Here is a 16,831-nt window from a genome sequence, read left to right as displayed (position 1 = left end):
TTGTAATCCGGCCCTGTATCTATTAAAAAATAAAACAAAAATGTTTATTTGAACCAGGTCTGAAACGAGCACTAAAGAAAGCATTTACAAAGTGTTATTTATTCAGAAGGTGCTGGTTACTCTGTATGAGGTTTCTAGGTTCATAGGAGTCAGCTGTTACCTTCATGTCCTGTCATGACAGAATGTGAGGTAATTCTCTTTTCAAATAACTACATTTAGCACTTTCACAATATACTATTTTATAGCATTTTGATCATTAGTTTTTAGGTAACTTAAAAATATTGATGAAGGGAGAGAGAATTTATTTTATAAAACTTTTACTGTGTGTTAAATTTTTACAAGATACCATGGACTTCCTTTTTTTGTTTTGTTTTTAAATTTAAATGAAGGGATTCCGTTCCTGTTATAAACTGTGTAATCTGGTACTAGCATAAAATATCTTCATATACTTTAATGGAGATACTTGTTGCTTCCAGTTTACAACAGCAATGGAAACTAGATAAAAAAAACCCTTTATATTATTCTAAATGTTCTATATTTTACAGACATACAAGATATTAACAAAAATCAAACCGACGAACCTCTATCAGATGGAAGGTTTTTACCCCATATCCCTCAGTCACATACATCAGGGCTTGGAATTGGGAGGGAAAGGAAAAACAAGGTAAAATTATAATTTTTGAACCATTAGTCCAATGTCTTTTAATATTTTATAAAAAAAAGAAAAGAAAAGTATATTTCTGTGTCTTGCATTTGAAATGTCTAGAGATGTTTATATAACAATGGAGATTGTCAGTGTCCAGTTATTTTTATTGCTTTTTGAGCAATTCCTTTTGAGCTTTTTTTTCTTCCTGAAACACAATTATAAATAAAAGCATGATAATACTGTGCGTTTTATACAAGATGCTTCAAGATAGAGTTTAACTGGAAAATATACTATTTTTTTTACCTATGTTATATTGGATGTTCTCGTGCGCAGGTACATGAGTCTCTAAACTTACCACCAATATTAGAGGAGGCTCCACAACGCATGCGGAGGTTTAATGCTACGGATCCACCAGAAGAACTCATTATTATCCCACTAATGGTTCACTTCCAGTGCCAGATGCCAAAGAGAGAAGAGAAACGCTATAGAAAAGGTAACATGCGTTCTGTATCTCTACCTATGAGTTGTGATAATATTGGACATAACCACCTGATGTTGGAGGAGGAAAATCAAACAAAATGTATTATAATTATGATATATGTGCTGTAATTCAAAATTCAGATTGCATGGATGTATGTGTAGGAGAGGAAGCTGATAATGGGTTAAATCAGGAATAGGGGTTCTCATCAGCTGTAATAACTATATAGCTCTTCTGGGCATGGAACACAGGGGGTTAGTCCTACACATTATTTTCTCAATGCTTAATACATCCCTTCTTTGTCCTTCAATTGTTGCTGTGGCTGTTGCTCTGTGCAAGAGAGAGGGTCTTATCAGCCCCTTCAGAAACAAAGAGACGACCATTCACTTGAAACATGGGAATCTGCTTTCTTTAAAGGGGCAGTCAACACCAGATTGTTTATTGATTAAAAAGATAGGTAATCCCTTTATTACCAATTCCCCAGTTTTGCATAACCAACAGTTATATTAATATACTTTTTACCTCTGTGATTATCTTGTATCTAAGCCTCTGCATACTGTCCCCTTATTTAAAGGGACATAATACTCATATGCTAAATCACTTGAAGCTGATGCAGTATAACTGTAAAAAGCTGACAGGAAAATATCACCTGAGCATCTCTGTGTAAAAAAGGAAGATATTTTACCTCACAACTTCCTCAGCTCAGCAGAGTAAGTTCTGTGTAAAAAGTTATACTCAGCTGCCGCCCAGCTGCAGGTAAAAAAAAAAGAAGAAGAAATGAACAGCAGCCAATCAGCATCAACAGTGCTGAGGTCATGAACTCTTTTACTGTGATCTCATAAGATCACTTAACTCTCATGAGATTTCATTGTAAACTTCCTTACACTGAATAGGGAAATAAGATGAGTGTGCACGAAAGCTTGCTCCTTCCGCTGTCCCGGGACAGACATACTGATTTGCTGCTTAGAAGTCCTTTACAATGGGATGTGGCTACTGAGAAACTTTTGAGGTAAAATATCTTTCTTTTTGACATAGAGATGTTCAGGTGATTTTTCTAGTCAGCTTTTTACAGCTATGCTGCATAACGTTCAAGTGTTTAAACATTTGGGTATTATGGCCCTTTAAGTTCTTTTGGCAGACTTTCATTTTAGTCAATCAGTGCTGACTCCTAGGTAACTCCACGGGCATAGGCACAATATGGCACTCATGAACTAATGCCCTCTAGTTGTGAAAAACTTTCAAATTGCATTCAGATAAGAGGCGGCCTTCAAGGGCTAAGAAATTAGCATATGAGCCTACCTAGGTTTAGCTTTTAATTAAGAATACTGAGAGAACAAATTTAATTGGAAGGTTGTTACATGCCCTATCTGAATCATGAAAGTTTATTTTGGACTAGACTGTCTCTTTAAATGAGAGGTCACATATACTTCTAAAAGGCACTTTATCACCATACCCCCTAGCACCAAACAACCCTTCTGACACCCATGGCATGGGAGTTAATTTGATACTGGCAATGATAGATGCAGATGGGTCTTCTACACAGTTGGAGGTTGTAGAAAACATTTTGATGCTAGAGGGGAATGTTTGGTGCTGGGGGGTGGGGGGTATTGCTATGTGCCTAACACTGGTTTAGGGGATCATAAAGACCTTTAGTTCTGATGATAGTTTTGGGCATCTCTAGTTTTTGCACTGGTTGGGTGACAGCCACTCATGCATGACTTGTTTCCTAGTTCTGTCCAAGACACCTTGATACAAACAAAAAATGCACATGTATGTATTCCCATGGTGAAAATTTCCAAAATTTTGTTTTCATACATCAGTAACGGGTATATTTTTTTAGTCCAAATGCTATAATTTTTATTTGTTCCTAAATGTATTAAATTGAACTGTCTCTTTAAAGTACAAACATATTTCAGTATGTTATCTGTATTTGGTATTACCATGGGTCTGGCACTATTGTGCACTTCTCACAACTTCCAGTAACATGACTGTTTGCAAGTTGTCAAAGCCATGTTTTAGTCTCTCACCTTTTTTGCTATTGATTTTTTAAATATATATTTTTATAGCCAAGCAAATATTCTGGAGTGTTGATTGTCCAGATGCTGATTCTTTATTTTGTACAAGACAAATCTAAGCCGTGATTGAATCGTTCTATGATGCCGATAACGCAATCTAACTCAATTAATTTAAGAGTGAATTAATAACAAAAGACATCTGAAGAAGACACGTCTTAGGTCTTAAAGCTTTTCAATAAAGGCTCCTACAAAAGTGTACTTAGTGGTTTTGATCCAAGGTGGGCAAACAGTTCTATTGTATGAGGTCTTTTATGGGGCTGTTCCTGATCTTTTGGATAGGTCTCGGCTAACTCTTTAGATCACTTACTTCAGAGCAGACTATTTCCTTTTTTTCATCTTTTGTTCCTTTCTATTGTTGAGCATAAACCTTTTCTCATATATATATATATTTGAGCTTTCAAAATAAACAAGGATTCTTTAGATGTGAGCGTATAGGTTTGTAATAAGAATTTCTCATGGGAAAAAAACACAATTCAAAGGTTTTATTTAATTTTCTCATCAAATCATTAATTATCAGTAATCATTAGTAACTGGTCTTTAAAACATTTTATACTGCTATTTTGTTTAAAAATTCTTATTTGGTATGTAGTATGCTCAGGAAAGCCATTTAAGAACTTTTTTTTATATTAAGCTTCACACTACAGACAATAATAATAATAATAATAATAATAATAATAATAATAATACAGCATTTGTGTTGGAATAAATACTGATTTTAGTAATTAGTATAATTTTGTATCTAAAAGTAGTATCTAGTATCTAAAGCTGTCATTGCCCTATACTGTGAGGTAACAGTAAGTGTAAATTTACATTAGAATAAATACATAATATGAATTGACATGTTTATTTATGGCATTAAGAAACAGATGATTTTATTGATTAGAATTATCATGTCTTTAAAATGTGTTTACTAAAAACTTGGAGAATGTACAGACATATTACATTGTACCAAAGGCAATTGCTATTATCGTCTGGTAATTACATTTCAGCTACTTTCAGTTACAAGGGGATAAACTATTGCAGTATATTACATAAGAACATCACAAAATGTCACCGGTCTTCTTGAAGTTTTACACTATTTGTCCATTTTCTGATTCAGAAGCCGCTAAAGATGTATCACAGCGCCAAGATGTTGTCAAAGAGAGAGTGGTGATGACTGATCAGGATCCAGCACCAGTTCCAGAGGGAAAAATCAAAACATTGCAGATGGATATTGACTGGAATGTCAACCCCTCCGCAGGTAGCTCCTCTCTGCTCTCTATAAGCAAACAGAAAACAATTCTAAACTGGAGGAGTACAGGACAAGGAGGGGTGAAAGCCTCATATACCCAAATAGGTTTGTTCAACAGACTAGACCAAGCCTTGGATAGCACCATATAGAATCACTTCTTCATCATTCAGTGCTAGATATCTCTCTATAACTGAATGAAATAAAAGGCTTCTCACTCTTCTATAGAATCGCTTCTTCATCATTTAGTGCTAGATATCTCTTTATAACTGAATGAAATAAAAGGCTTCTCACTCTTCTATAGAATCACTTCTTCATCATTCAGTGCTAAATATCTCTCTATAACTGAATGAAATAAAAGGCTTATCACTCTTCTATAGAATCACTTCTTCATCATTCAGTGCTAAATATCTCTCTATAACTGAATGAAATAAAAGGCTTCTCACTCTTCTATAGAATCACTTCTTCATCATTCAGTGCTAAATATCTCTCTATAACTGAATGAAATAAAAGGCTTCTCACTCTTCTATAGAATCACTTCTTCATCATTCAGTGCTAGATATCTCTCTATAACTGAATGAAATAAAAGGCTTCTCACTCTTCTATAGAATCGCTTCTTCATCATTCAGTGCTAAATATCTCTTTATAACTGAATGAAATTAAAGGCTTCTGACTCTTACAGTACCACAAAGATGAAAAATAAAACACAAGTTCCTCTCTTAAAAACTATATACATTTTTTTCTGTATAGTCAGGCAATCACTGTGATTTCTGTACTGCACAACGAGGCCTCTAAAAGGCCCATTTATCAAGCTCCGAACGGGCCCGTGTTTCTGGCGAGCCTGCAGGCTCGCCAGAAACAGCAGTTATGAATCAGCGGTCTAAAGACCGCTGCTCCATAACCTGTTCGCCTGCTCTGATGAGGCGGACAGAGATCGCCCCAATTCAACCTGATCGAGTACGATCAGGTTGATTGACACCCCTGCTGGTGGCCAATTGGCCGCGAGTCTGCAGGGGGCGGCGTTGCACCAGCAGCTCACAAGAGCTGCTGGTCCAATGCTGAATACGGAGAGCGTATTGCTCTCCGCATTCAGCGATGTCTGTTGGACCTGATCCGCACTGTCGGATCAGGTCCGACAGACCTTTGATAAATAGGCCTCTTAACCTCTTAAGGACATATGATGGAATTTTTCCGTCATAAAACAATTGAGCAAACTGAAAGCTGTGTCCTTAAAGGGTTAATCTATATTATAACCCCAAAAAGTTTGTATAGGCCCCTATTTAACGAGTTGCTACCCTTGATGACAATTAATACGGTCATCACAGTAATAGCAGTGGTCACCTGGCCATTTTCAATATTATTCACTAAAATTAACAGTTTTTACGCAGCTATTTCACATATTTCACATATTTTTTATGCAGCTATTTCACATGCCATGAAATATAAATAGAATAATGGTATATTGTGAATCTACTGGGCCTGCTGCTGCTGCTGCTGCTGCAAAATAAACAATATATAATTAGTGTAGGTCACTCATATAAATTTGACTTACAATAGGGTTTAAATTTAGGTAGCAAAAAAAGCTCAAAATAGGATAAGCACTGGGGTTTTAAAAAGGCGTAGCAGTGAAAGGGTTAAATAAAAAGCATTATTTTGATAAAGATTGTGAATGTTCACAAATGATTTGTGGGAAATCCTTTAATAAAAAGAGACATTTATGGAGCTAGAAAAGTTTGGGATATTTTCCATTAAAATAAGTACAGGCTACATACAGGTAAATTCTTACAAACATTTTATATGAGCTCTACTGAAAAAAAAAGAACAATCAAAATCATTTGAAGCATTTGTAAGAGTTAAATAAATTGTCTAGCACCAGACTATCAAATACGCTCTTCCTCAGTGAATGGTAAATAACTAATACAACTTGTTACAATTGTACAGGTGAAACTCGAAACATTAGAATATCGTGCAAAAGTTAATTTATTTCACTAATGCAACTTAAAAGGTGAAACTAATATATGAGACTTATTACATGCAAAGCAAGATAGTTCAAGCCGTGATTTGTCATAATTGTGATGATTATGGCTTACAGCTCATGAAAACCCCAAATCCACAATCTCAGAAAATTAGAATATTACATGCAATCAATAAAACAAGGATTGTACATAGAACAATATCAGACCTTTGAAAAGTATAAGCATGCATACTGTATGTACTCAGTACTTGGTTTGGGCCCCTTTTGCAGCAATTACTGCCTCAATACGGCGTGGCATGGAGGCTATCAGCCTGTGGCACTGCTGAGGTGTTATGGAAGACCAGGATGCTTTAATAGCGGCCTTCAGCTCTTCTGCATTGTTTGGTCTCATGTCTCTCATCTTTCTCTTGGTAATGCCCCATAGATTCTCTATGGGGTTCAGGTCAGGCGAGTTTGCTGGCCAATCAAGCACAGTAATCCCACGGTCATTGAACCAGGTTTTGGTGCTTTTGGCAGTGTGGGCAGGTGCCAAGTCCTGCTGGAAAATGAAGTCAGCATCCCCATAGAGCTCGTCTGCGGAAGGAAAAATCTCCTGGCTGCGTTGACCCTGGACTTAATGAAGCACAGTGGACCAACACCAGCCGATGACATGGCTCCCCAAATCAACACAGACTGTGGAAACTTCACACTGGACTTCAAGCATCTTGCAGTGTGTGCCTCTCCATTCTTCCTCCATACTCTGGGTCCTTGGTTTCCAAATGAGATGCAAAATTTGCTCTCATCAGAAAAGAGGACTCGCTTCTGACATTGTTTGTTGTTCAGGAGTGGCTTGACAAGAGGAATACGACATTTGAAGCCCATGTCCAGGATCCGTCTGTGTGTGGTGGGTCTTGTGAAAGTCCCCAACACTTTTGAATTGCCTTTTCCTGACAATCCTCTCCAGGCTGTGGTCATCCCTGCTGCTTGTGCACCTTTTTCTTTCACACTTTTCCCTTTCACATAACTTTCTATTAATGTGCTTTGATACAGCACTTTGGGAACATCCAACTTCTTTTGCAATTACCTTTTGAGGCTTTCCCTCCTTATGGAGGGTGTCAATGATGGTTTTCTGCACAACTGTCAGGTCAGCAGTCTTTACCATGATTGTGATTCCTACTGAACCAGACTGAGAGACCATTTAAAGACTCAGGAACCCTTTGCAGGTGTTATGGCTTAATTAGCTGATTAGAGGGGGACACTTTGAGCCTAGAATATTGCACCTTTTCACAATCTTTTAATTTTCTGAGATTGTGGATTTGGGGTTTTCATGAGCTGTAAGCCATAATCATCACAATTATGATAAATTACGGTTTGAACTATCTTGCTTTGCATGTAATGAGTCTATCTCATATATTAGTTTCACCTTTTAAGTTGCATTAGTGAAATTAATGAGCTTTTGCACGATATTCTCATTTTTCGAGTTTCACCTGTATATACAGTGCTTGTATTATTTGACCTGGCATTAACAAAGGAGACATCAAGCTTTCAAAATCATCCCATTATATCATTTTTATGCAAAATGACTCAGAAGCTTGAAATGATGTATATAACTTACATTTTATGCACCATATATCAACTTGAATTGAAGAAAACACAATCGGCTAGATTACGAGTTTTTGTCGGTAATGGTGTGCGGTACTAATGAGCCTTTTTTTCTCACCGCTCACTTAAAGGGACACTCAGGTTAAATTAAATTTTCAGGATTCAGATACAGTATGTAATTTTAAACAACTTTCCAATTTACTTTCATTAAAAAAAATGTGCACAGTCTTTTATATTTACAATTTTTGAGTCACCAGATCCTACTGAGCATGTGCAAGAATTCACAGACTATATGTATATGCATTTGTGATTGGCTGATTGCTATCACATGGTACAAGGGGAGTGGAAATATACATAACTTTGAAATTTGTTATTAAAAAATCTACTACTCATTTGAAGTTCAAACTAAGTGCTATTGCATTGTCTTGTTATCTTGCATCTGTTCATTATGCAAATCTAATGTGTTGACTGGTCCTTTAAGACAACGCTGGTATAACGAGTTTTCTGCAAGCCGGTGTTAGCCTCAGAAAAGTGAGCGTTGAGCAAAATTTTGCTCCACATCTCACCTCAATACCAGCGTTGCTTAAGTCAGCGGTAAGCTGGCTAAACGTGCTCGTGCACGATTTCCCCATAGGAAACAATGGGGCTGAGCTGGCTGAAAAAAAACTAACACCTGCAAAAAAGCAGCGTTCAGCTCCTAACACAGCCCCATTGTTTCCTATGGGGAAATAAAACTTATGTCTACACCTAACACCCTAACATGAACCCCGAGTCTAAACACCCCTAATCTTATACTTATTAACCCCTAATCCGCCGCCCCCGACATCGTCGCCACCTACATTATATTATTAACCCCTAATGTGCCGCTCCGGACACCGCCGCCACCTACATTATACTTATGAACCCCTATTCTGATGCCCCCAACATCGCCGAACCCTACATTTTATTTATTAACCCCTAATCTGCCCCCCCACGTCGCAGCAACTATATTAAATTTATTAACCCCTAATCTGCTGCCGCCAACGTCGCTGCCACTATAATAAATTTATTAACCCCTAAACCTCAGTGTAACCCTAACCCCTTAAACCCCCTTAACTTAAATATAATTTAAATACATCTAAATAAATTTACTATAATTAAATAAATTATTCCTATTTAAAACTAAATACTTAACTATAAAATAAACCATAAAATAGCTACAATATAACTAATAGTTACATTGTAGCCATTTTAGGATTTATATTTATTTTACAGGCAACTTTGTATTTATTTTAACTAGGTAGAATAGTTATTAAATAGTTATTAACTATTTAAAGGGACAGTCTAGGCCAAAATAAACTTTCATGATTCAGATAGAGCATGTAATATTTAACAATTTTCCAATTTACTTTTCTCACCAATTTTGCTTTGTTCTCTTGGTATTCTTAGTTGAAAGCTTAATCTAGGAGGTTCATATGCTAATTTCTTAGACCTTGAAGGCCACCTTTTTTCAGAATGCATTTGAACAGTTTTTCACCACTAGAGGGTGTTAGTTCACGTATTTCATATAGATAACACTGTGCTCGTGCAGGTGAAGTTATCTGGGAGCAGTGATTGGCTAAACTGCAAGTCTGTCAAAAGGACTGAAATAAATGGGCAGGTTGCAGAGGCTTAGATACAAGATAATCACAGAGGTTAAAAGTATATTATTATAACTGTGTTGGTTATGCAAAACTGGGGAATGGGTAATAAAGGTATTATCTATCTTTTAAAACAATAAACAATCTGGTGTAGACTGTCCCTTTAATAGCTACCTAGTTAAAATAAATACAAATTTACCTGTAAAATAAATCCTAACCTAAGTTACAATTACACCTAACACTACACTATCATTAAATTAATTACATAAACTACCTACAATTAACTTCAATTAAATAAAATAAACTAAAGTACAAAAAACAACAACACTAAATTACAGAAAATAAAAAAATAATTACAATTTTTTAAGCTAATTACACCTACTCTAATCCCCCTAATAAAATAAAAAAGCCCCCCGAAATAATAAAATTCCCTACCCTACACTAAATTACAAATAGCCCTTAAAAGGGCCTTTTGCGGGGCATTGCCCCAAAGTAATCAGCTCTTTTACCTGTAAAAAAAATACAATACCCCCCAACATTACAACCCACCACCCACACACCCAACCCTACTCTAAAACACACCCAATCCCCCCTTAATAAAACCTAACACTACCCCCTTGAAGATCACCCTACCTTGAGCCGTTTTCACCCAGCCGGGCACAAGTGGACCTCCAGAGGGGCAGAAGTCTTCATCCGATCCGGCCAGAAGAGGACATCCAGACTCTTCATCCAGGCGGCATCTTCTATCTTCTTCCATCCGGAGCGGAGCGGGCCCATCTTGAAGACATCCGAAGCGGAGCATCCTCTTCCATCCGACGGCAACTGAAGAATGAAGGTTCCTTTAAGTGATGTCATCCAAGATGGCGTCCCTTCAATTCCGATTGGCTGATAGAATCCTATCAGCCAATCGGAATTAAGGTAGGAAAAATCCTATTGGCTGATGCAATTAGCCAATAGAATTGAAGTTCAATCCTATTGGCTGATCCAATCAGCCAATAGAATTGAAGTTCAATCCTATTGGCTGATCCAATCAGCCAATAGGATTGAGTTCGCATTCTATTGGCTGATTGGAACATTGCAATAGGATTTTTCCTACCTTAATTCCTATTGGCTGATAGAATTCTATCAGCCAATCGGAATTGAAGGGACGCCATCTTGGATGACATCACTTAAAGGAACCTTCATTCTTCAGTTACCGTCGGATGGAAGAGGATGCTCCGCGTCGGATGTCTTCAAGATGGACCCGCTCCACTCCGGATGGAAGAAGATAGAAGATGCCGCCTGGATGTCCTCTTTTGGCCGGATCGTATGAAGACTTCTGCCCCTCTGGAGGACCACTTGTGCCTGGGTGGGTGAAGATCGCTCAAGGTAGGGTGATCTTCAAGGGGGTAGTGTTAGGTTTTATTAAGGGGGGATTGGGTGGGTTTTAGAGTAGGGTTGGGTGTGTGGGTGGTGGGTTGTAATGTTGGGGGGGTATTGTATTTTTTTTTACAGGTAAAAGAGCTGATTACTTTGGGGAAATGCCCCGCAAAAGGCCCTTTTAAGGGCTATTTATAATTTAGTGTAGGGTAGGGAATTTTATTATTTTGGGGGGCTTTTTTATTTTATTAGGGGGATTAGAAAAGGTGTAATTAGCTTAAAAAAATTGTAATTATTTTTTTATTTTCTGTAATTTAGTGGGGGTTTTTTGTACTTTAGTTTATTTAATATAATTGTAGTTAATTGTAGGTAGTTTATGTAATTCATTTAATGATAGTGTAGTGTTAGGTGTAATTGTAACTTAGGTTAGGATTTATTTTACAGGTAAATTTGTATTTATTTTAACTAGGTAGCTATTAAATAGTTAATAATTCTACCTAGTTAAAATAAATACAAAGTTGCCTGTAAAATAAATATAAATCCTAAAATGGCTACAATGTAACTATTAGTTATATTGTAGCTATCTTATTGTTTATTTTATAGGTAAGTATTTAGTTTTAAATAGGATTAATTTATTTAATTGTAGTAATTTTATTTCATTTTATTTAAATTATATTTAAGTTAGGGGGGTTAGACTTAGGGTTAGACTTAGGTTTAGGGGTTAATAAAATTAATATAGTAGCGGCGACGTTGGGTGCAGCAGATTAGGGGTTAATAAATGTAGATAGGTGAACAGTAATTGAATAAATGTAGATAGGTGTCGGCGATGTTAGGGACGGCATATTAGGGGTTAATAAAATTTAACTAGTGTTTGCGAGGCTGAAGTGCGGCGGTTTAGGGGTTAATATTTTTATTACAGTGGCGGCGATGTCCGGTCGGCAGATTAGGGGTTAAAATTTTTATTAAAGTGTTTCCGATGTGGGGGGGCTCAGTTTAGGGGTTAATAGGTAGTTTATGGGTTTTAGTGTACTTTGTAGCACTTTAATTAAGAGTTTTATGTTACGACGTTAGCCCATAAAACTCTTAACTACTGACTTTTAAATGCGGTAGGAGTCTGGACAGGAGAGGGTCTACCGCTCACTTTTTCCAGCAATCGTAATCCCATTAAAAAGATAGGATACGCAATTGACGTAAGGGGATTTGCGGTACAAAGTGAGCGGTACACCTGTACCTGCCAGACTCGTAATACCAGCGGACGTTAAAAAGCAGCGTTGGGACACCTCAACGCTGCTTTTTAAGGGTAACGCAAGACTCGTAATCTAGGCGAATATGAGAATTAAATAAAATAAAAAAACATTTAAACTCAACAATCACTTTTTAAAAAAAAAAAGAAATGTTACATTTTGATTTGAGTGTGGCACCACAACCAATCACACACTATGCCATTTAAATAATGAGTAAATAAGCCGTTATCCAAAACACTGATTTTCAAACCTGTCCTCAGGCCTCCCGAACAGGCCAGATTTTCAGGATTACCTTGGGTGAGAGCAGGTAAAATAACCATGTTTACTAATCTGGGGAGGCCTGAGGACGGGTTTGAAAAACATGAGGATTTATATTTTATAAACACAGCAGGTTGGCTGTGCAGCATTTGAGCTACATGCAATAAAATATGTGGAATCCAGTAGAGTAAAATTCACAGATCTCTCAGTTTTCAGTGCATTATTGCTCTGATTCAAAACGAAAAGAGGCTGAAGCTGTGAATGGTGACGATTTCAACATTTTGCACCATAAAAACAACTTTACCCTTTTTTCCTTCATCCAATTTTATTTTGAGGTATTTTAATGCACCCTAATGATCATTCCCATAAATAGTGACCGACCATGGGCGAGATTACATATGCAGCGCAGGGCTTCAGCGCAACAGCCCGTAATACCACTTTGCACATCGGGGAATCACATAAACCCCGCCAGCAGTTCATAAAGTGTCGAAAGTCGGATAAACTAGTGATGTCCATAAATATGCGTAAATACACATTTTCTGGAGTCGCCAGTGACTTACGGCACTTAAGAAACTGCCAGCGCCTAAGAAAAAAAAAAAAGTCAAATCTCCTGTAAAAGTCTATCCCACCTCCCAAAAATAAACTCAACATGTAAAAACCCCTATATCCGCAATATCCAACATTACAACTAATAATAAAAGTATGAACCCCTAAACCAACAACCTCCCACAACGCAATATGCCTAATTAAACTATTAACCCCTAATCCACCATTCACCCACATCGCAATCTACCTGATAAATGTATTAACCCCTAATCCGCCATTCACCCATATTGCAATCTACCTACTAAAAGTATTAACCCCTAAATCCGCCAACCCCAACATCGCAAACTACCTAATAAATGTATTAACCCCTAAACTGCCAACCCCCACATCACAAAGTAACTAATTAACTAATTAACCCCTAAACTGCCAAACCCCCACATCACAATTAACCAAATTAATCTAATAACTCCAAAACCGCCAACCCCTCCCCCCCCACACAATGCAAATAACTCATTTACAGCTAGATTACGAGTTTTGCGTTATGAGTGAAAAAGCATCATTATGCTTCATAACGCTGCTTTTTCCCTAACGCCGCTATTACAAGTCTTGTAGGTATAGGTGTATCACACACCTTTTTGGCCGTCACGCAACGTCAGTACCGCACTTTTAAAAAACTCCTTTTGCAATGGGACTTCCATAGTGCTGGTATTACAAGTTTTGCGGTGAGGCCAAAAAGTGAGCGTTACAGCCTAAAATGACAAGATCCGTACCGCCATCTAAAGTCAGTAGTTATGAGTTTTATGCTAAAAAGCTGTAACATAAAACTCAAAACTAAACTGTCACAAAGTACACTAACACCCATAAACTAACTATTAACCCCTAAACCGAGGCCCTCCCGCATCGCAAACACTAAAATAAAATAATTAACCCCTAATCTGCCGCTCCCGACATCACCTCCACTATTAAAATTATTAACCCCTAATCTGCTGCTCCCCGACATCGTCACCACTATAATAAACCTATTAACCCCTAAACCACTGCCCTCCTGCATCGCAAACACTATTTAAATATTATTGACCCCTAATCTGCCGTCCGCCCACACTGCCGCTATAATAAACCTATTAACCACTAAACCGCAAGCCCCCCACAACGAAATATACTAAATTAAACTATTAACCCCTAAACCTCTGGCCTCCCACATCACTACATAAATATATTAACCCCTAAACCTAACCCTAACCCTAACGTAACCCTAAGCATAACCCTAACCTTAACGTAACCCTAACACCCCCTAACTTAAATATAATTAAAATAAATCTAAATAAAACTTACAATTATTACCTAAATAATTCCTATTTAAAACTAAATACAAACTTACCTGTAAAAAAAAACCTAAGCTAGCTACAATATAACTAATAGTTACATTGTAGCTATCTTAGGTTTTATTTTTATTTCACAGGTAAGTTTGTATTTATTTTAACTAGTTAGACTAATTAGTAAATAGTTATTAACTATTTACTAGCTACCTAATTAAAATAAATACAAAATTACCTGCAAAATAAAACCTAACCTGCCTTACACTAAAACCTAACATTACAATAAAATAAAATAAATTAAATTATTAAAATACAATGATCTAAATTACAAAAAAAAATAAACACTAAATTACACAAAATAAAAAATGGAATTATCAAAAATAAAAATGAATTACTCCTAATCTAATAGTCCTATCAAAATAAAAAAGCCCCCCAAAATAAAAAAACCCTAGCCTACACTAAACTGCCAATGGCCCTTAAAAGGGCCTTTTGCTGGGCATTGCCCCAAATAAATCAGCTCTTTTACCTGTAAAAAAAAATACAAACAACCCCCCCCAGCAGTAAAACCCACCACCCAAAAGGGCCTTTTGCGGGGCATTGCCCCAAAGAATTCAACTCTTGTACCTGTAAAAAAAAATACAAACAACCCACCACCCACCCAACCAAACCCCCCAAATAAAAACCTATCTAAATAAACCTAAGCTAACCATTGCCCTGAAAAGGGCATTTGGATGGGCATTGCCCTTAAAAGGACATTTAGCTCTTTTACATTGCCCAAACCCTAAGCTAAAAATAAAACCCACCCAATAAACCCTTAAAAAACCTAACAATAACCCCGACGATCCACTTACAGTTTTCGAAAACCGGACATCCATCCTCATCCAGGCGGCAGAAGTCTTCATCCAAGTGGGCAGAAGTCCTCCTCGAAGCCAGCAGAAGTCTTCATCCAAGCGGCAGAAGTCTTCATCCAGACAGCATCTTCTATCTTCATCCATCCGGCGCGGAGCAGGTCCATCTTCAAGACTTCCGGTGCGGAGCATCCTCTTCTTCTGATTGTCACTGGAAATGAAGTTCCCTTTAAGTGATGTCATCCAAGATGGCGTCCCTTACATTCCGATTGACTGAAATATATTCTATCAGCCAATAGGAATTAAAGGGGAAAAAATCCTATTGGCTGATTGGATCAGCCAATAGGATTGAGCTCACATTCTACTGGCTTTTCCAATCAGCCAATAGAATGCGAGCTCAATCCTATTTGCTGATTGGATCAGCAAATAGGATTATAGATCAATCCTATTGGCTGATTGGATCAGCCAATAGGATTTTTCCCCTTTAATTCCTATTGGCTGATAGAATTCTATCAGCCAATCGGAATGTAAGGGACGCCATCTTGGATGACGTCACTTAAAGGGAAACTTCATTTTCCAGCGATGATCGGAAGAAGAGGATGCTCCGCGCCGGATGTCTTGAAGATGGACCCACGCTGGATGGATGAAGATAGAAGATGCCGTCTGGATGAAGACATCTGCCGCTTGGATGAAGACTTCTGCCAGTTTTGAGGAGGACTTCTGCCCGCTTGGATAAGACTTCTGCCAGCTTCAATGAGGACTTCTGCCGCCTGGATGAGGATGGATGTCCGGTCTTTGAAAACTGTAAGTGGATTGTCGGGGGTTAGTGTTTTTTTAAGGGTTTATTGGGTGGGTTTTATTTTTAGCTTAGGGTTTGGGCAATGTAAAAGAGCTAAATGCCCTTTTAAGGGCAATGCCCATCCAAATGCCCTTCTCAGGGCAATGGTTAGCTTAAGTTTATTTAGATAGGTTTTTATTTGGGGGGTTTGGTTGGGTGGGTGGTGGGTTGTTTGTATTTTTTTTTACAGGTAAAAGAGCTGATTTCTTTGGGGCAATGCCCCGCAAAAGGCCCTTTTAAGGGCTATTAGATTAGGAGTAATTAGTTTTTATTTTTGATAATGTCGTTTTTTATTTTGTATAATTTAGTGTTTATTTTTTTTTTGTAATTTAGATAATTGTATTTTAATAATTTAATTTATTTTATTGTAATGTTAGGTTTTAGTGTAAGGCAGGTTAGGTTTTATTTTACAGGTAACTTTGTATTTATTTTAATTTGGTAGCTAGTAAATAGTTAATAACTATTTACTAACCTAGTTAAAATAAATATAAACTTACCTGTGAAATAAAAATAAAACCTAAGATAGCTACAATGTAACTATTAGTTATTTTGTAGCATGCTTAGGTTTTATTTTACAGGTAAGTATGTATTTAGTTTTAAATAGGAATTATTTAGGTAATGATAGTAATTTTTATTTAGATTTATTTTAATTATATTTAAGTTAGGGGGGTTTAGGGTTATGCTTAGGGTTACGTTAGGGTTATGCTTAAGGTTAGGGTTACGTTAGGGTCAAGTTTAGGGGTTAATATATTTATTTAGTGTTAGTGATGTTGGAGGCCAGAGGTTTAGGGGTTAATAACTTTAATATAGTGGCGGCGAC

General features: G+C 37.1%; 1 protein-coding gene across 1 annotated transcript in view; it reads left to right on the top strand.

The window, feature by feature from the left end:
* KIAA2012 (KIAA2012 ortholog) overlaps nt 1–16,831 on the top strand; it is a 306,316-nt gene that overhangs the window by 42,008 nt on the left and 247,477 nt on the right. The window contains exons 6-7 of the mRNA XM_053713277.1: nt 546–664; nt 980–1,139. Of these exons, the coding sequence (XP_053569252.1) occupies nt 546–664; nt 980–1,139 (279 nt within the window). The remainder of the gene's footprint in view (nt 1–545; nt 665–979; nt 1,140–16,831) is intronic.

Source organism: Bombina bombina, chromosome 1 (genome assembly GCF_027579735.1).
Source record: "Bombina bombina isolate aBomBom1 chromosome 1, aBomBom1.pri, whole genome shotgun sequence".
Lineage (NCBI taxonomy): Eukaryota > Metazoa > Chordata > Amphibia > Anura > Bombinatoridae > Bombina > Bombina bombina.
This window is presented reverse-complemented; position numbering and strand designations above follow the sequence as displayed.